The sequence below is a fragment of the Cokeromyces recurvatus genome, assembly GCF_025118155.1.
Source record: "Cokeromyces recurvatus strain NRRL 2243 chromosome Unknown BX663scaffold_25, whole genome shotgun sequence".
Classification (NCBI taxonomy): Eukaryota; Fungi; Mucoromycota; class Mucoromycetes; order Mucorales; family Mucoraceae; genus Cokeromyces; species Cokeromyces recurvatus.
The window spans coordinates 269,765-288,642 of record NW_026251411.1 but is presented as its reverse complement, the minus strand read 5'-3'; the positions used below and the strand labels follow the sequence as shown (position 1 = coordinate 288,642).

Here is an 18,878-nt window from a genome sequence, read left to right as displayed (position 1 = left end):
TTTATTATTATTATTATTATAAAGCATTATAATATCAATAGTGAAAAAAAAACAAAAAAGGGAGCTCAATCATGACCAACAAGACGATAAAAGTATGAACTTTTTTTTTTTTTTGTTAAGGCAAATTGTACTAAAAGAAGCAGATTTTACTAAGAAAGTCACCAACTTACTAATGCACATCTCTATCTATAGTATGGATAAGAGAGACACGAACAATAATGTTAATTTTATTATTATCATTATTATTAGCGGCATTAGTAATAGTATAGGGCATTATTATACATACACATGTATAAAACGAAAAAAAAAAAAAAAAAAAAAAAAAAAATAGACAGGGCTGCTGCAGCTGCTGCAGCTACTGCAGCTTCTAATTTCAAGAGGATGTTTCTCAACAAAGTTTATTTTTAAGATACATATTTAAATAAATAAATAAAAAAAAAAGATCTTCTTTATCAGTAACAAATATGAATAGATATTCATTGACTTTTTTTTTTTTTTTTTTGACATCGAGTAGTTTATATAAAACAGACTCTTCAATAATAATAACCTCTTGTGAATGGTTTTTTCTTTTTTTTTTTTTTTTTTTTTTTTTTTTTCAATAATAGCTCCATTTCAATGTCTTTTTTTTTTTTTTTTTTCTTTTTGAACTTACGAAATATGAAACCAATGTCTAAATGAATTTTAACCTTATCTGTCAATAAAATCATTTACAGCAACGGAAAGGTGGATTTTATGATTATTTTAGAAGAAAGAAAATATGATCTATCAATAATAAAAAAAAGCCACATAGCTTTTTTTTTTATTTTATTTGAGAAATAACAACAACAATAATAATAATAATAATGAGTTACAGTTTATTATTTTAAGGAAGAAAGAAAAAAAAAGTGAATACATATATAAAAATAACAATTATTTAAGAATAAAATCCTCCACATGGTACTGGTGGTTGTTCAGTATTAGCCATGATAGAAGAAGGATTACCATTTAATGAAAGTGACATGGGTGTAGTGACATTTAAGCCTGAAGGATAATAATAATAAGGATAATAATTAGTTGTAGTAGAGATAGTATTAGTAGTAGTGGTAGTAGTAGCAGCGGCAGCAGCAGAAGGAACAATCATTGTTGCTTGTTGTTGTTGTGATGGTAAAAGTGGTGTCACTGTTGTTGCTGAGGCGGATGCTGCTGTTGTTGCTGTTGCTGCAGTAGTTGTTTGTTCATCCAAAAAACGAATCAACTTGCGTAATTCTTCCCGTTTATTCATTAATTGTATCAAGTCTTGCTTTAATTGTGGACCCTTCAAGGTATGACGAAGATACCTTGAAGCTTGTTTGTTCTCTGTAAAATCACTGCATTGAATCCATTCTTTTTCATCCTTTTCTTTTCTAGTTTCCATATAAAAGAGGGGAGGTTGGGTAATATAGAAATGAATATCAGAGGTTATAGCCTCACCAACACCAGTCGCCGCCAAGGAGGATGGCGTGAATTCGATACTAACGATATTCGAGATGGGCACCTCTACTTTAAAACGACTTCCACCTTCTGCGATATACCATATAAAGTCCTTTGTTCAAATTTATAGAGACAAATTAAATCTGAAGATTGAAGTTTAAGTCGATGCCATGTACCAATGGTGAGTGTTGTCGCATTCAAGTGTTGTTCTTGAGTTATGTCTTCATTTTCTAGTGTAGGAGAATTATCTGTAGTCGTCGTGGTCATTATTAAGTTGGATGGATTTACAGTAGGCTCTTCTTCAGAAGGTTTATTTTCAACAGTAGGAATAGAAGATGAAGATGTTACATTATCTACAATAGATTCAGCCGAACGAGATTCGATATCTATATATGTATAAATATAAACATGTATATATAAGTATTATATAAATAGATGAATAAATTAAATAAAATAAAATACAATACAATACATACTTGGAGAAGAGATCCACATATCTGTTTCTGTTAGTGCAGCAGTTGGGTCTTCTGATACTTTTTTATCATCAAATGAATCATCGCTACCTTTCATACCTTCCTCCTCTGTTGATTTAACATTTAAATTTGAAAGGGAATCATCCTTTGTAGGAGAAAAATAAGAAGCAGAATGAGGATTATCATCGTGATTAGGACTAGGAGAAGGAGAGATTTGACCGTGTACGAAATCAGGGAAATCTTCGGATAAGATTTGCTTTGAATTAGAATTCTCGGTATTAGGATGTGAAGAAGTAAATTCAGATGGAGTCATCACGTCATCCATGAATGTATGTGATAATGGATTATAAGGTGGCATACTCTGTCTTGAAAGTTTAATAGGAGAAGAAGCGTTGTCAAAGAGATGATAGTTAGGTGGTGGTACAGACCAAGTACCAGGGGCACCATTCGAGATGGAATAGGACTGATTCAGATGAGGAGGTGAAGGTGTAAGACTTTCGTGAGGCATAAAGGGTTCAGGTACAGTAGTTGGAAAAGAGGAACGAGCTGAGATATCGGCCGATGGACTACCATAATACGCGACTGCATCCACACTTTGAGCACGAGGTAAAGGTGGAATTCGACGAAGATAAGCAGGAGAGAAATAAAAGGGCTGTTGAGGTGTAGGTTGTTGAGGATGATGTGGTGAATAAAGAGAAGGTTGTAAAGGAAGCATAGGAGGAGGAGGAGGAGGAGCAGGAGGTCCATAAGCCGACATCATACTATATTGTTGTTGTTGTTGTTGTTGTTGTTGATGATAATGATATAATTGAGCTCTCATAGCAGCTTGTTGCATTTGCATCTGTGCTCTCTTTTGCATGTGTTTCACTTTGGCGCGTCTATTTTGGAACCAAATTTGAATTGATCTTTCACTCATATTCAATTGTTCAGCGAGTTGCTTTCTAAGTTTACTATTTGGACTCACATTGACTGCAAATGTATCTTCAAGTACTGCAAGTTGTTCAGCTGTAGCTCTTGTTCTCTTTCTTACATATGAGTGATGATTTTCGAGATTCATATTTTGATTCTCTGTATTTTGGTTTAATATTGTTTCAGAAGAAGGATTCATTTTCTCTGTATATATAGAATAAGGTATATATGTGTGTATATATAAATATATAAATTTTTGTTTTCTTGTTCTTTTATTTTTTTCGTTTAAAAGGTATAGAATATGGAATGAATAGAGATAATATATCCAAATAATTAGTGAAGAGGAATCTATTCAATTCTAATATAAAAAAACAGATATATAAAAAAAAAAGAAAAGAGAAAAAAAGAAAAGAAAAGAGAATGAAAAAAAAAAATTACATATATATATAGACATATATATATATATATATATATATGTATGTGTGTGTATATAAAATATATCTACGGTGTGTATAAATACTAAAAAGTAACCAGAAGAGTTTATATTCAATTTAGTGTTTTTTGTTTAAGAGATCATTTTATGTTTAGTACATTGAATTAAACTCAGCGAAAAAAAAATGAGTAAAATTCCTTTTTTTTAGTAAGAAAAAAAAAAAAAAAACTCAACTACAATCCCCGTGAATAGAATAAAATCCAATCAGTATGAATTTTACATGAATTTTCCTGGTTTGATATTCAATCTGAGACAAATTATCTGTCACTTGCTTTTTTATACTTCTTTTAATGGTAAAAAATTATATATTAGTCAAAAAAAGAAAGTTACTGCTAGTAATTATGAACATAAGAGAATGTATGATTTTAACAAGTTAACGAGTTTTTTTTTTAAAAAAAAAGGATAATAGAAGTAGCTACTGTTTGATTACAATAAACTCTATATAATAGAATGGCGATCTATTATTTATATAGCATAAGTCTTTTTTTTCGAAGTTTTGAAGACAGATTATTTTTATTTTATTTTCTGTAAAATAAAAAAAAGGAAAAGAAAAGAAAAAGAAAAGGGTGGTGGCTCTCTGTGTATGAAACTTCAAATCTGAGAAATTAATTTGCTATCTAAAGTAACTTCGTTCAATCAAAAGTTAATTAATGGACAATAGTATTTTTTTTTCTAAAAACGAATTCTCTCTTTTTTCATTTGCTGTATGAATTATAAGAAAAAAAATCGATAAACTGAATAATTTATGAGGAAATAGTTTACTGCTTTCTTGTTCCATTTTCTAATAAACAAGTATAGTTTTGTCTTTAAACGGAATTAATTTTATTTTATTAACATTCGATATTTTTATATGCTTGCAGGGCAGGCAAAGAGAGTAGCCAATAAATATTAGAGCTTAAAATAATTTAAAAAAAATTATATGTATTTATTTATTTACTAAATACTTTATATGTAGTAGAGGGGAAAAAATATTTGTTTTGATAAGTTACATATTAGATTGATTTTTATGTTAGTAGTAGTAGTAGTTTGTATAAATAACTAACATTTTATATGCAGGAAGATAAGATCTCCTTGATTAAAGAAGCATTATATATCTGGAAAAATCTATGAAAATTATTAAGCCAGATGAGTAGTCATTATTATTAAAAATGAAAGTATGAACCCATTTGCCTCTTTTCTTTTTCTTTTTGTTTTCCTTGTTACTTCCTTTATGAGTAATAAAATTCATGTTGATTATTGGAGTATTTAACTACAGGATAATTTCTTTATTTTTTTTTAGCGGAATTTTTTTTTTTTTTTTTTTTTTTTACCTTCTTTCTTAAAGTGAGCGCTTGAAACATACCTTCTTTTATTTAGATTATACATATGCATAAATAAGTTATAATAGAAGGGTTTGTTTCAATAAAATAGAATGCATGCATATAAAGAAACTACCGTCCGTTATAAATTCGTGAGAATAGATAACAAGTTTTTATCGCGTTTAAAGTTAAAATCTAGAATAAATCGCTAATTTAAACGCGAAGTTATAACAAAGTAGAAGTATAATGTTATACATTTTTATAAAAATAAAAAAAAAAGAAAAAAATAGAAAAAAAAAGAAGAAAAAAAAAAAAAACTCTCCCTTTAAAAAATGAATAAAATAAGAAAGGAATATACGCGGGGAGAAGTGGGGGAGGGGAAAAGAATGTAATTATACACTGGATAGTAGTTTGACAACAACAAAGGAAGTTTGACATAATTAATAATAAAGTCAATTTATTATATATAAAAGTGGGCAGCAATTCTATTTAGCTGAATATTAGTTACAATAAAATAAATAATTAGAAATTTATAAGCAATCAAGTAGGCTATAATTATAAATTTATAAGCAATCTCAACTAGGCTATAATTATACTCTACTTTATGCTACCTTTCTTTACTCCCTGTCCCTTTTTTATTCGCTCACCGTCTTTTTCTTTTTTCTTTCTTTCAAGCATTCATATTTATAATAACGATAACTAAAGAGGATTTTTTTTTTTGATTAAAATCAACAGACTTTTCTCTTTTTCAAGTTAGCAATAATAATGGAATAATAAATTCATTTAATTATTTATTTATATCTATAAAATGAAACTTGTCATATTTGTTTCATATTTTCATATTAATAAAATTTTCTGAAGTAAACTTGATATACAAAAGGGAGGTAAGAATTCATTTGATTATCATTGTTACTATAAATAAAATAAAAAAGGTCTGTGCAGACAAATGCAAGGATTTTAATAAAAGTTACACAGCATCTCCTTTTATTTACTAATTTTGAATTTAATTGCATAGCACCTCATCATGATAAGGTTTCTTTTTTTTTGTAGTAGTTAGTAGTAGTTAGTAGTAGTATAAAGACTTTTTTTCTTTAAAAAAAATAACATGTTATTCAATTAAACAACTATGTAATAGCATCTTTACTTTAATATATACATTTATAAATGCATCTATTTTTTTGTAGTAATAATGATGTATGTTACATGATTGACGTTTATAAATTTAAGGACACACATGCTCTTCCATAACAGAGTAATACAAATATCTTTTATGTACTACTTGCTACATGCTCAAATGACTTTTTCTCTTCAATAATGAAAATGCCTTTTCTTTCATTTCATTTCATTTCATTTCATTTCTTTCCTCTTTGAATAATGAATCATTATCAACCTGTAAATCGTTTTTTAATTCTCCTTCTCCTGTCGTCTTCCCTTCTGCTTCACCTACACCCAAACTCTATAATGCACCTAATAAGAAATTACCCGTTGTTCATTCATGGCAGGAGGAAATGTTAAGCCCTCAGGATAATGATCTACTACTATCTCCCTTTCATGTTAGAGATCTATCAACTCACCTTCATTCATCAATACGAAATACTTCGATTATGTCAAGTGATGATGAAGAAGAAGACAGCTTCATTATAGAACAATATCTTTCTTCTAGGTCTTCTCCATTCTCTTTTAATTCTCCGTCTCCACCATTGTTAAAAGAACAAGACAAAGCCATGTCTACTATGTTACTTTCTAATGACGAAGCTCGTATCAAAAAGCAATCACTTGATCATCCTCTCTTCTTTACTACTACTCCTCTGTTTTCAAAATTCAATTCTTTTATATCAAAGATCAAGAAAATAACTACTTCTGAAAAGTCATGAAACATGTTTAAATAACTAATTTTCTTATCTTAACTTTTATATCAAATTTTATTATTATATTAATAATAAAATGCATTTTATATATCTAGTCTATTTACTTATTAGCTACATACACTTCTTCATCGTCAAAGTCAGTAAAATCATCATCTTCCTCTTCATCCGAAAGTGAGAAATGTTGCGTTAAAGCTTTATTACTACGACTTTGTTGATGTCTTGTTTGATTCTCTAGTGGCTCATGCTGATCATCGCTATCAGATAACGATTCAGCTTCAAATAGAGTAGGTGTTTCAATAACCAATTCATCCCTAATAAAACCAAAAATAATGATTAGTTTTTTTTTTTCTCCTTTTAAAATATAAATGTATTAAATCCTTACAATTCATTGGATTCATCATTATCATCCAAGCGAAAATTTTTTCGTTCCTCAGCATGTTTACTAAACACGTGGCGAATAAAACTCCAGATAGTATTTTTAGTAGGTCTTTTAACACCTTCATGTTGACGCCGAGGAGCTCCCCCAAATTCTACAGCTGCAGATCCCGATGATCTTTTATTATTATTATTACGAATCCAGCAGAAACAACATAAAGAAAGGCCAAACAAGAAAGCACCTATGAAGACCGTTGTATTCCAAACAGGAGGAGAAGACTCACTTTCTTCTTTTTGGTTCTGATTTGTTGATGTATTATTATCGTGCTTTTCATCTTTAAGAGGAGGAGGTGAAGGTATCTTTACCACAGCTTCCTGTTCACCCACTTGACTCTTTTTACCTTTAACTTTACCATCACCTACATTCATAAATCGATTGATCATGTCAAGTGTCTCTATCGGTCGATCATATGGTACCATATGACTTCCATCTTTAATGAATACATAAGTCAAATTTCGTTCTTGAGTATAATAGCCTGCTATTCTATTGTCTATCTTCCAACTTTCTTTCACGGTCGTATTACTGAAACCTCTTGATCCATTCCAAGTCATATTACCAATTAAATATTCTGTACCAATATAATTACAAATCAAATCATATTCTCCACTAAACAACAAAACTTGTATTTCCTTTAAAATATCAGGTAATAACTATCCAGCAAAAATCGTTAAAATGCGAATGAAAATGCGCACACACACACACACATATATATATATATGAATATACATTTGTATTTGTATATACTTACATAATATGAAGGTTTACTTTGATCCCCATTAAATTCACTTGATACTAATGCAGTACATTCTTTCCATCCCAAGATTTGCTTTTCGGCATGAATTGCTTTTTTCACTTCACTTTGCTACAACAGGAAACATGAGACCATTTACATGTACATAAAATAGTATACATATATATATATATATATATATATATATGTATATGTTCCTTACACGTAAATACTTTGTCACCTCTTCTAATTCATAGGGCCATGTTAATCCACAATTAGGATATGTCTCTTCTGTTAATCGTATATCATATGTATTAAGACATTTCCTTATGCCATCTTTGTCTCTAATGAAATTCATTAACAATAAAATAAAATAAAATAAAAAAAAACACTATTTCTTTATATTTACTCATGAATACTATTGTCCATAACATCAGTCAAAACCTTTTCACAAGAAGGTATATGAATTAATTCGTTTTGCTTAATTTCATCTTGGCAAGTTTTAAGATGAGCAGATACAAGTGGCTAAATATTATACATAAGTATCTCATTATGAGTTAGGGACTAAGGATTCATTATCTTTATTGTTTTACTTACTATACGATCATGGTCTATTAAATTGTATTTCACACTATAATCATAATAGGCGTTATATTGGTGTATACTCGATATCCAACCATTTCCAATAGCAATGCCCTGCAAGTTATACTATATTTTCGTTTATTTACTTAAAATTTCTCCTTTTTCTTTTTCTTTTCTTCTCTTACCTTTTCTTCTTCTGTAGTCTTTTTTTTATTTAATTCTAATAAACGAGAAGCAAAATAAGGTATATAAGTACCAGCATAACTCTCACCAGCAATATAAAGATCTTGTTGACGAAGATTAGGAAATAGAATAAATAATTTATCTAGAAATAGAGTAAATTGATCTGTTGCCTATAAATGATAGTAATATATGTATGTGAACATTATCCATGTATATTACGAGTATATATATATATATATTTTACTTGACTCATATTATGCATATAATTGTCTGTATTAGCAAAACTAAAGCCAGTACCAACAGGCTGATCGACTAACAAAAAAAAAAGGGGTAAATAATGTTAAATTATGGATATATCAAATTCCTTTACCATAGATATTTGTTGCATAGTTTTGCCAACCACCTTCATTTAGAGTTAAAGATAGATCTTTTTTCACTCTAAATGGCCCATTCTCCAAAAAGAGGCCATCCATACTTTTTTTTTTTTTTTTTTTTTTTTATACATATTTTTTTTAAAAAAAAAAATGTCAGTAGTCTTAACCCCGCATACAATAAATCATAATAAAAACCTTGAACAGCCAGGTCCACCATTCAACCAAATTATCTAATTGTATAAAATTACACGTTTATACTATGATTTAACTTTTTTTTTTTCTTCTTTAAAAAAAAATATTCCTTCTTACTAATTTCTCAGGTTCTGTCTTTATTTCTCTTTCGATCATCCAGAAAAAGATATTAGCGTTACTTTTAGCTGATAATTCAATGTGTCTACAATAGTTTTTCTTAGTATCGTAAGAAAATAAAACTAGTTATCAAATATAATATACCCTGCATATTGTGTAAAATTCAGTGCATCAACATCAATTCCAGGTAATGATGTAATCTTGTAATCATCGACTAGGAATAATAGTAATAGAAAGTAAATAATTGAACTACACGTTATTTTCTCTCTCTCTCTCTCTCTCTTTAAATATATATATATATATATATATATATTTATATGTCTTACTAGTTTGTGCTGATATAGCGTATATACTACTTGCCGCAAATAATCCAATTAAGATGCTTCGCATTTAATTATAGAAAAAAAAAATATTAGACTATTAAAGGGCAAATCTATTTAGGAATCATTAATAATTTCGTTTTATTTTATTTTTTTTTTCATTTTATTTTTTTGTGTCACTTTTTTTTATTTTTTTCTTTTTTTATTTTTTCTTTTTATTTTTTCTTTTTTAGGATTTCCAGAACAAAGAAATTGCGATTATGAATGTAGCAAAGAAAATAATCCAAGATTCAATCGTATAAAAAGTTAAAAAAAAATAAAGTAAAATAAGCAAACAACATCTTTATTATTATCAATCAGTCAAAAAATATACTTTTGTACAAGTTGCAGGCATGAACATGTAAAAATACAGTTTACTTCATAATTCCACATGTGCGTAATTGCAAACAAAAGTATATTTGATGCTTTTATTAAGGTATATTCAATCAATGTTCCCAATACTACTACAGTATATATATATATATATATATATGTATCTATATATCTACAAAAAAAAGAAAGAAAATCATCTTGCTTTACATGCCTTTTTAACAGTTGAAATAAGTATAATCAACATGATTATGGAAATTTTAATCCAGCACCAAAACAAACCCCACATGGAATGAATATTTTTACGGGTACTATTATCAATGAATAACTGTTGTAACTGCTGTCTGACATTAGTATTAAATTTGTTTAATAAAAAAAAGGGTTGATTCCTTATTTGCTTGTATTTTATAAATCCCTTTTGTAAACGGCCTATGAATTTAGGATTGTTCAAAACATTCCTTTTAGCAATGTTTGTTAAGGCTATATTTGTACAAGAAGGATGATGTGTAGTTAATATTAATTCAGCACAATAACGATTATTGTTGTCGTCCTTTTTGTCGCTAATCATTTTAACTGTTCTTCTTGACTTGCTTCCCTTTTTATACATAGGATGGGTCGCAGTAGGAGTGAGTCGCGTCTTGTTAATGATAACAGGACGACATAAAAGTTCCTTGTTATTGTTCTTTAACTTTTTAAATAGGTCATGATACATTTGACATTTAGTGTACAAGCCTTGTATTTCTAATGACTGCTTCTTTGCAGTACTTGTCAGTTGTTCATATGCATTCATTTTATGACTTGTTGCTTGTAATTCTTGAATAGCCACTTTTAACTTTTTTTCTAGTTCTTGCTTTATTTTATTTAACTGATCATTCTCAGCTTTTAAATGCTCTATTAACATTTTATCTGCATAATACGTAAATAAATAATAAATAATAAATAATAATAAAAGACATGTGTGTGTGTGTGTGTTTATCATTGTATGTATTTATCAATTCACATCATATAACTATTACCTGCTATTTCTTTTTCATTATTAGTATTATTACAGACGACAGTAGTCGTTTTATTTGATAATCCTATCTCTGTATTTCGATTTGGTGAAGAAGGATAGACAATAAGTCTATGCTTAATAAATAAATTTTTGACTGAACAAATAATAAAATAAGTATATAAAAAGATATTTCGATAAGGTATTAAAGATTGAAAGGATACAAGTTTCATTAACATGAGGAAAAAAGACCGTAAACTGAACATTATATGCGATCTATTTATATTTAAAAGAGAAAGAGAAAGAGAAAGAGAGAGAGAGAGAGTAAACAAATAAAAAAAGAATAGTCGTTATTTATTGAAATTTCCATATTTTATCAGATGAAAGATTTATTTGAAATAAAATTCCAGATAGTTTTCCTTGACTATAATCTTTTGCTCTTTCTCCACTTATAGAAGCTAACATTTTATCTGGACCTGACACAAATATTTTCTTTCGTGGTTTATTTAACATCATTTCTTCAATCATTTCCTTTGTAATATATCCTTCTTCATAATTATCGTTATCAGATGGTGGGTTTTCTAATACATATTTCACTTTAAACCGATCGCTATATCGTTTTTGCAATTGATCTAACTCTGATTTTAATAGAATATCGTTTAAGGTCTTATTACCATAAATTAGCCAGATTTGTGTATCTTTATCATTTGGATTTTCTAATATGTGTCGTATAAGTTGATACATGGGCGTAATTCCAGTGCCTCCTGCAATCTATCATTCATGATAAATAAAGTTTATATTTGCATATAATTATGTATATATATAGAGAGAGAGTGTGTGTATGTGTGTGTCTATTTTATTACCATGCCAACTTCATCGAATGAATTTTCCTTATATTCATATTCTTCAACCATAGGTCCTCTTACGTAAGCCTTATCATTAGGCTGTAAATCAGTCAACATACGAGAAATAGATCCATTCTGGTATCGTTTTACAATTAAATCAATAAAACCATCCTTATATGGGTCTGGATTGATGGGTGTATAAGGTCTCATAACTTGTATGCTATCATCCTTAATATAAACACAAGAAGGGACCGGAAATGGTTTGTCCTCTGTTGCCGCTACAGAGAGTCTCAAGCGATAGCTATCGGGTGAAATTTGCTCCTTTTCCATCACTTTGAGTGGTATATATCTTTCATTATTGAGTGTGTTTGAATATTGATTAAAATATGTCCAACCAAAATAACAGCCTCCAGTAGCTATTAAAGTCATTCCTGTCATATACATCCATCGTTGACTCGTTGGAGAATGAACACGAGTTGTAAATAATCTCTTTTGATGTTGCAATGTTGATTGTTTTATAATGCAATGACTAATTCTCTTGAACATTTTTTTTTATTTTTATTTTTTTTATTTTTATTTTTTTTATTTTTATTTTTTTTTTTTAAAAAAACAGGGTCCATATTTATCTATCTGTCTGTCTGTCTGTCTGTCAAAAAAAAAAGGCAGAACCATGCCCACATTATCTGAGATATAAATTAATCCAATCATATCTATAGTTTAATAATAATCATTTGTGATGGGTGATAGTGGCCATGTACTTGAAAAAAAAAGTACAAATAGAGTTAATAAAAAAGGAAAGAGAAAGAGTATTTCAAAGAAAATAGTCTAGATTTTATAATCATACATTCTTTTGAAACAATGAATATTTTTACTATGAATGGAAAATATTCTAATTCTATTCTCCACGTTTCGAAAAGTGTGGGGTAAATCTTTTTTTTTTCTTCTCATTTCACTAAAAATAACTTTGGTATGACCTTCCGAGGAATAAATAACGCATTTTAACTTGTATTTTTGTTTCTTTGTTGCTTATACTATAAACGTATACAAATGTTTATATATATATATTATATTATATATACATAATGTTGCTTAGTTATAGATGTTATTTTATTACTTTATTTATATTTCGTGTTCTTTGTTGCCTTTCAAGAATGTTCTTTATGTGTACATATATTCATACATACATGTATATATACAAAATCAACTTATTTTCTCACGATTTGGCCAATAATAGTTTGTACTATTCGTCGTCATAGGATTTGAAACTGAGTTAATTGCTTTAATTTAGTGTTAAAGATGAGCGTACTTTTTTTTTTTTTTTTTTTTTTTTTTTTTTTTTTTATGCGGGGACTGTTACTGCTACTGCTGCACCTTATATATAAATAGGCTTTTTTTTAATGTATATACTTATTTTCTTTTCTTTTTCTTATATCTATAGTTTATACAATGAAGGATACCTCTTATGTTCTCAATAATGAAAGCGGCTACGCTACCAATGTTTTTGCTGAAAAGGAAAGTCAAATGTTAATGGTATGTGAAACCTCGAAAAGATTGGTTCCTTCCTAAAGAATTGGTCAAAAATGAAGTTAACTGGTTTTATACGTAAGTTTGGATAAATATATATATGGAAACATATTGTAATTGATATCTTCTATTAGCAATTTGAATATCGATGATTATTATTTCGCTCTTGAAAGCGTTGAAACTATTTCTAATCATATTATGTCTCTTTATGTGGTGCAAAGATCCTTGCTTATACTAAGAATGAAAATGTCTTGGATGTTAATCTCGAAAAGGAAAGTGAAGATTCTGCTGTCTACATTCATTCTTCTGAACCTGGTGTCTCTCAACTTAATGGACCTGAAATTGAGAAAACAATCGATGAAAAGTTCTTGGATAACTCTACTTCCTCTCAAGCATATCGTCTGAATCTTACCGTTCAGTAAGTGCCAGCACAGGCGGTCTTAGCTCTCAACTTCGTAGTTATTTTGTGACTCGTTGTGATTTTGTAGAACCTGCAACAGAAGCCAAGAATGAACAATCTGAAACAGTTGACATTAGACAAGTCGCTGATAAAAACTTTTTTGCGAAAGGCAACTGATTATACCTTAAACCTTTATCAAGATGTCATGCAAACTGTTCTTCAACGTACCGGTCCTGTCATTGAGATGTATGAGGGAAGGGTTCTCGTGAACGTCGTCTTATTATTGGCTATCGTCAAAGAAGTACAAAGGGTTTTTCTCTGCTATTTCTGATTTGTATCACTATTACGACTTATATTCTACACGCAAATATGTCGGTAAAGTATTTTTTTTTGTTTCTATATTTGATGAGCCTGGGAAAATGAATTAATTTAATTTAATTTATTTTTTTTCCCCAAATTAGAACAATTTTCAAATGGTGTGACTATTATTGGATTGTACTTACATCCTGTACCTCAATCAAAGGCAGCACCTATTGAACATACTATCTATCAAGTCATGAAAGAAGCTTCCCTTCTCTATTGTCTTCCTAAAACACCTCTTCAACATTATTTCAAAACAAATAAGCTTTCAGTTCAAGAGATGGTCTATAGCTACGTTGGTTGGATCTTTGCTCAACATTTCCTCAACAGATTAGGTAAAGAATATCTTAGTTTGACCTCTATCTTGAATCGTAGCAATCCTATGCATGAGGAAGTTCTCTCTAAATTGAAAAAACGTCTTCGTCAAGATACCTTTACTCGTGATTATATCCTCGACATCATCATGAGTTACCCTGAACTCCTCAAGATCCTCTATGCTAACTTTGCCACGACTCACTATGTGAATCAACGTGAGGCCTCATTACAACCTACCATCTCCTATCAACGTTTGACCAACATGGAGGTCCTTTCCGTTGATGATATCAGTAAACGTATCAAGTCCGTCACCAGTAACGCTCATGAACAGCTCGTCTTTGAATCCTTCCTCACCTTTAACAAACATATTCTCAAGACTAACTTTTATCAAACTACCAAGGTTGCCCTCTCCTTCCGTCTTGACCCTAGTTTCTTGCCCGAGATCGAGTACCCTCTCCCCCCCTATGGTATGTTCTTGATCGTCGGATCTGAATTCCGTGGTTTCCATATTCGTTTCAGCGATGTCGCCCGTGGTGGTATCCGTATGATTCGTTCTCGTAATCGAGAGGCTTATTCCATTAACTTGCGTACTCTCTTTGATGAAAACTACAACTTGGCCAATACCCAACACCGTAAGAACAAGGATATCCCTGAAGGTGGTTCAAAGGGCACCATCCTCTTGGATGTCGATCAACAAGATAAACCCCTTGTCGCCTTTGAAAAGTACGTAGACGCTGTCTTGGACCTCTTGATCGATGGTGAGACGATCGGAGTCAAAGAGAAATTGGTCGATCTGACAGAGAAACCCGAGATCTTGTTCCTTGGTCCCGATGAGGGTACTGCCGAGTACATGGATTGGGCCTCTCAACACGCTCGTCGTCGTGGTGCAAGCTTCTGGAAGGCCTTCACGACCGGCAAGAGTCAGTCCTTGGGTGGTATCCCTCATGACGTCTATGGTATGACAACTCGCTCTGTACATCAATACGTCTTGGGTATCTACCGTACCTTTGGTCTTCAAGAGGAGGATTGTTTCAAATTGCAAACAGGGGGTCCTGATGGTGACTTGGGTTCCAACGAAATCAAGATCTCTAATGACAAAACCATTGCTGTTGTGGATGGCTCAGGTGTGCTCTATGACTCTGAGGGTATTCATCGTGAGGAACTTCAACGTCTCGCTAACCGTCGTCTGATGATCAATAATTTTGATACAAGCTACTTGTCCTCAAAGGGCTTCCGTGTCCTTGTAGATGAAGATAACGTGACATTACCTGATGGTACCTTGGTCGAGAATGGTCTCCAATTCCGTAACACATTCCACACCAACCCTCTCGCTCAGGCCACTCTCTTTGTCCCCTGCGGTGGTCGTCCTGAATCGGTAGGTCTCGATAACGTACACCTGTTGATGGGTGAGAATCATCCTAGTGGCGCGCCACTTTACAAATACATCGTTGAAGGTGCTAATCTCTTCTTTACTCAAGAGGCTCGTCTTCGTCTCGAGAAGGCCGGTATCGTCATCTTCAAGGATGCCTCTGCTAATAAGGGCGGTGTCACTTCCTCTTCCCTTGAGGTCCTTGCTGCCCTTGCCTTTAGCGATGATGAATTCGAAAAACACATGTGTGTGAAGGATGGCGTCGTTCCTGAATTTTACCAATCCTACGTTAAGGAGGTCCAAACGTTTATTGAACACAATGCTGCCCTTGAATTCGATGCCCTCTGGAGGGAACATCAACGTACTAAGCAACCTATCTCTATCCTCTCTGATGAACTCTCAACCGCTATCGTTCAACTTCAATCTCAATTACAACAATCCGGTCTCTGGGATAACTCTACTTTACGTACTACCGTCTTGGAACGTGCTTTCCCAAGTTACTCTTGGAAACAGTCGGTCTTGAATCCTTGTTGCAACGTGTACCTGAAAGTTATGTAAAGGCTATCTTTGGTGCTCATTTAGCTTCTCAATTTGTTTACAAGTATGGCGCTCATCCTGATAATTTTGCTTTCTTTGAATTCATGCGTGAAAACTTTTAAAGAAAAAAAAAAAAAAAAAGGGAAATAGTTTTATATACAGTTTTCTTTTGTGTAATTTTATTTATCAACAATAATAAATATAAAAAAATATATAATTGTAAATTTTTCTTTTTCTACAAGTCTTTCATCATTATTTTATCTCGCATTTCTTTCCACTTTATAGTATTCTATGATCATATTTTAATATATATGCATATACATATTAAATATCAATCCTTGCATTTACCTGTTCACAATAATGAATATGTATTTTAGCAAACGCTATTAAGATGGACTTTATCTCTTTTTCCTTTTGTATCTGTAATCTTTCGAAATCTTTCGCCATATTCGTAGATATTTCTTTCAAGTCTTGTATTAATTCCATTTGTATTTTTTCCAGCTTAGTAACCGATATATTAATATTAGTACAACAGGAAAATCTATATAACATATCATACCTCATCAACGTCACTTTTAGTTTCTTGATTTGAATTCTTCTAGTTAGTTCAGGATCTGTATCTATCATGCCTTGGATAGTACAAGTAACAGCAGAAAATAATTTTCTTGGTGAAGACCACTTTTAGTTTGATGCTTGGAAACACGAATGATAGGTGCAGTTGCATTTATAGGATAATTATCTTCTTGTTCTTCAATAGTAGTAGTAGTAGTATCTCTTATGGATGACGCCTTTACAATGGCTGAAAATCCATCCTCAATCGATTCAGTATCGATAAAAGAGTCGTTCTCTTCTTCTTCTTCTTGTTGTTGTTGTATCACAATACCTTCTTCTTCTTCAGTATTATTAGTGGGCTTTAGTAATAACTTTTGTGATTCCTCTTCTGTTTTAACTAAAGACCTCAGATGTGATTTTCTTTGTATGTATAGCCACCTCGATTAATTCATATTGGGCTTGCTTCAAACGACGATATTCTAAACAATTTTTAGGATAGTTAGATATTGAGTATATTCTTGTACATATTCTGCAAATTCAGCTTCTAAGGTTTGAATCATTTCCTTTGTAGTTGTATTAGTTCCATCAATGACTTGACCTATTTTTTCCAATAATATAGATATGGAGTCTACTTCATTTAAACTTAGTCCATTGTAAGCAGAGCCCAACTCAGCATAATCGTTTGATAATTCTGAGTGAAAAAAATATAATGAAATACAACGAATTTATATACTATTCATATATATATCTTTTTGCAATATGATACCTTGAAGTCTTTTTAATATACGTTTTTGTGATTTATCAAATTGAAATGTGATTTGTTGAGCGTGTTTATCTACCTTTAATTCAAATCGGTCAAATTCGTTATCTGGATATTTTAGTGTATATGAACTTGAAGGTACGGGGATAATAGAGTTATTTTGCTGTATAGGATTGGAAGTTAAAGAACTAATAGTAAAATAATTTGGTAATAATGGATCTTTTGGTAAAGTTGAAAGTGGTGGCGTATTTGCAATATCTGTCTAAAAAGAAAAGAAAAAAAAAAGAACTTGTAATTAAATAGGGAAATTAGTCTCATAATGATTTCTTTACCCAACTATCTTCAGTGTTTAAAAAACGATGAAATATGTGCTCTTGATTCAATATTGGATGACTAGCTATTCTATTCAAAAATCTTTCAAGCATTCTTTTTCTCTTTTCAATCATTGCACCAGTGTCTTTTAGTGTATAGTCTGCTAATATTTCAATATGAAATGAATATAAATAGATAAATAGATAGATATGTTATTCATAGTGAAACTATACACTTTACATAATGAATGCTTTTCTGGTATTGGTGGTATACATGTTGTGGGATATAATTTGACAAGTGATTTTCTAAAGGACTCAAATTCACTGTATCTTCTTTTGACATGTTCTTCTATATTCTAATATAAATATATATGTGTTTATACATCTGTTAATGTATCATTTTATCAACGGCTTATCTATAATAAATCATAATATACATTTATTTCTATTATATAAACAACAAAGCTATTATTTGTACTGTTGTCTGATCTTGTCTTTTCTGCATTAACAATTTTAATCAATTCATGTTGTTGATTATCATTTATTATTTTCCGAAATGAGCAATTACAAGGAATATCTTTATACATTATTATGGAAGAAAATAATAATAATATTGAAATCACACGCTTATTAAAATAGACTTTTTTTTCTCAACATGCATAAATAATGTATGTATAATTTTTCAAAAATCTTTATGAAAAATTCAAAAATAAATGATAAAAAAAAATATTATTATTATCCGAATTTAGCTAGTATGTTTGTGTATTATATAAACAGTTTACTATAATGTCCTTTATAGAGGATACCAATGCTTATCTTGAAAAAAAAAAGTATTCATGTCGCCACATCTTGTTATATTGAAGAAGAAGCTTCTTGTTGACATCCATTATTGCTTTCAGTTTGGAGCCCATAATACACATAAAATACATACTATAGAACTATGTAGAGCTCAGGTAACATACAAATACATTAATACAAACAGGGGACTCCAAAATAAGCGCGTTCAATAAAAAAAATTCATGAATAGATAGTATTGTAAATTGACCATATATCTTTATTTATTTAATAATATATAATAAAGAAGATAGAGTATAGCAGAAAATGAGGTAATCAATGTATAT

The 18,878-nt window shown here is 30.4% G+C and overlaps 7 protein-coding genes across 7 annotated transcripts; 2 read left to right on the top strand and 5 right to left on the bottom strand.

The window, feature by feature from the left end:
• Positions 1-828: 828 nt before the first annotated feature.
• BX663DRAFT_518844 (uncharacterized protein) lies at positions 829-3,220 on the bottom strand. The gene is made up of 3 exons (XM_051528917.1): positions 1,926-3,220; positions 1,551-1,835; positions 829-1,518 (listed from the first exon to the last, which is right to left on the bottom strand). The coding sequence occupies exons 1-3, from the start codon at positions 3,028-3,030 to the stop codon at positions 914-916; spliced, it is 1,995 nt and encodes a 664-aa protein (XP_051380159.1). The 5' UTR covers positions 3,031-3,220; the 3' UTR covers positions 829-913.
• Positions 3,221-5,996: 2,776 nt separating this feature from the next.
• BX663DRAFT_554345 (uncharacterized protein) lies at positions 5,997-6,496 on the top strand (the record flags this gene model as incomplete). Its single annotated transcript, XM_051531519.1, has 2 exons — positions 5,997-6,014; positions 6,098-6,496. The coding sequence occupies 2 exons, from the start codon at positions 5,997-5,999 to the stop codon at positions 6,494-6,496; spliced, it is 417 nt and encodes a 138-aa protein (XP_051380158.1).
• A 47-nt stretch (positions 6,497-6,543) lies between these two features.
• BX663DRAFT_168407 (Alpha/Beta hydrolase protein) lies at positions 6,544-9,527 on the bottom strand. Its single transcript, XM_051521649.1, has 13 exons — positions 9,431-9,527; positions 9,249-9,318; positions 9,105-9,189; positions 8,991-9,025; positions 8,792-8,895; positions 8,666-8,733; positions 8,424-8,591; positions 8,254-8,364; positions 8,066-8,181; positions 7,880-8,000; positions 7,675-7,788; positions 6,873-7,576; positions 6,544-6,801 (listed from the first exon to the last, which is right to left on the bottom strand). Exons 1-13 carry the CDS (start codon positions 9,492-9,494, stop codon positions 6,591-6,593), a joined length of 1,971 nt encoding a protein of 656 aa, XP_051380157.1. The 5' UTR covers positions 9,495-9,527; the 3' UTR covers positions 6,544-6,590.
• A 132-nt stretch (positions 9,528-9,659) lies between these two features.
• Positions 9,660-11,079, bottom strand: BX663DRAFT_518838 (uncharacterized protein). Its single transcript, XM_051528916.1, has 2 exons — positions 10,810-11,079; positions 9,660-10,699 (listed from the first exon to the last, which is right to left on the bottom strand). Exons 1-2 carry the CDS (start codon positions 11,048-11,050, stop codon positions 9,990-9,992), a joined length of 951 nt encoding a protein of 316 aa, XP_051380156.1. The 5' UTR covers positions 11,051-11,079; the 3' UTR covers positions 9,660-9,989.
• Positions 11,080-11,106: 27 nt separating this feature from the next.
• Positions 11,107-12,228, bottom strand: BX663DRAFT_518837 (uncharacterized protein). The gene is made up of 2 exons (XM_051528915.1): positions 11,648-12,228; positions 11,107-11,555 (listed from the first exon to the last, which is right to left on the bottom strand). The coding sequence occupies exons 1-2, from the start codon at positions 12,173-12,175 to the stop codon at positions 11,139-11,141; spliced, it is 945 nt and encodes a 314-aa protein (XP_051380155.1). The 5' UTR covers positions 12,176-12,228; the 3' UTR covers positions 11,107-11,138.
• A 753-nt stretch (positions 12,229-12,981) lies between these two features.
• On the top strand, positions 12,982-16,256 carry BX663DRAFT_518835 (Glutamate/Leucine/Phenylalanine/Valine dehydrogenase-domain-containing protein; the record flags this gene model as incomplete). Its single annotated transcript, XM_051528914.1, has 8 exons — positions 12,982-13,145; positions 13,180-13,231; positions 13,288-13,327; positions 13,375-13,566; positions 13,642-13,812; positions 13,856-13,928; positions 14,015-16,071; positions 16,095-16,256. Exons 1-8 carry the CDS (start codon positions 13,076-13,078, stop codon positions 16,254-16,256), a joined length of 2,817 nt encoding a protein of 938 aa, XP_051380154.1. The 5' UTR covers positions 12,982-13,075.
• A 10-nt stretch (positions 16,257-16,266) lies between these two features.
• Positions 16,267-18,406, bottom strand: BX663DRAFT_518824 (uncharacterized protein). The gene is made up of 9 exons (XM_051528913.1): positions 18,195-18,406; positions 17,999-18,113; positions 17,779-17,921; positions 17,453-17,708; positions 17,172-17,377; positions 16,836-17,069; positions 16,708-16,812; positions 16,483-16,635; positions 16,267-16,423 (listed from the first exon to the last, which is right to left on the bottom strand). The coding sequence occupies exons 1-9, from the start codon at positions 18,342-18,344 to the stop codon at positions 16,370-16,372; spliced, it is 1,416 nt and encodes a 471-aa protein (XP_051380153.1). The 5' UTR covers positions 18,345-18,406; the 3' UTR covers positions 16,267-16,369.
• Positions 18,407-18,878: the final 472 nt, after the last annotated feature.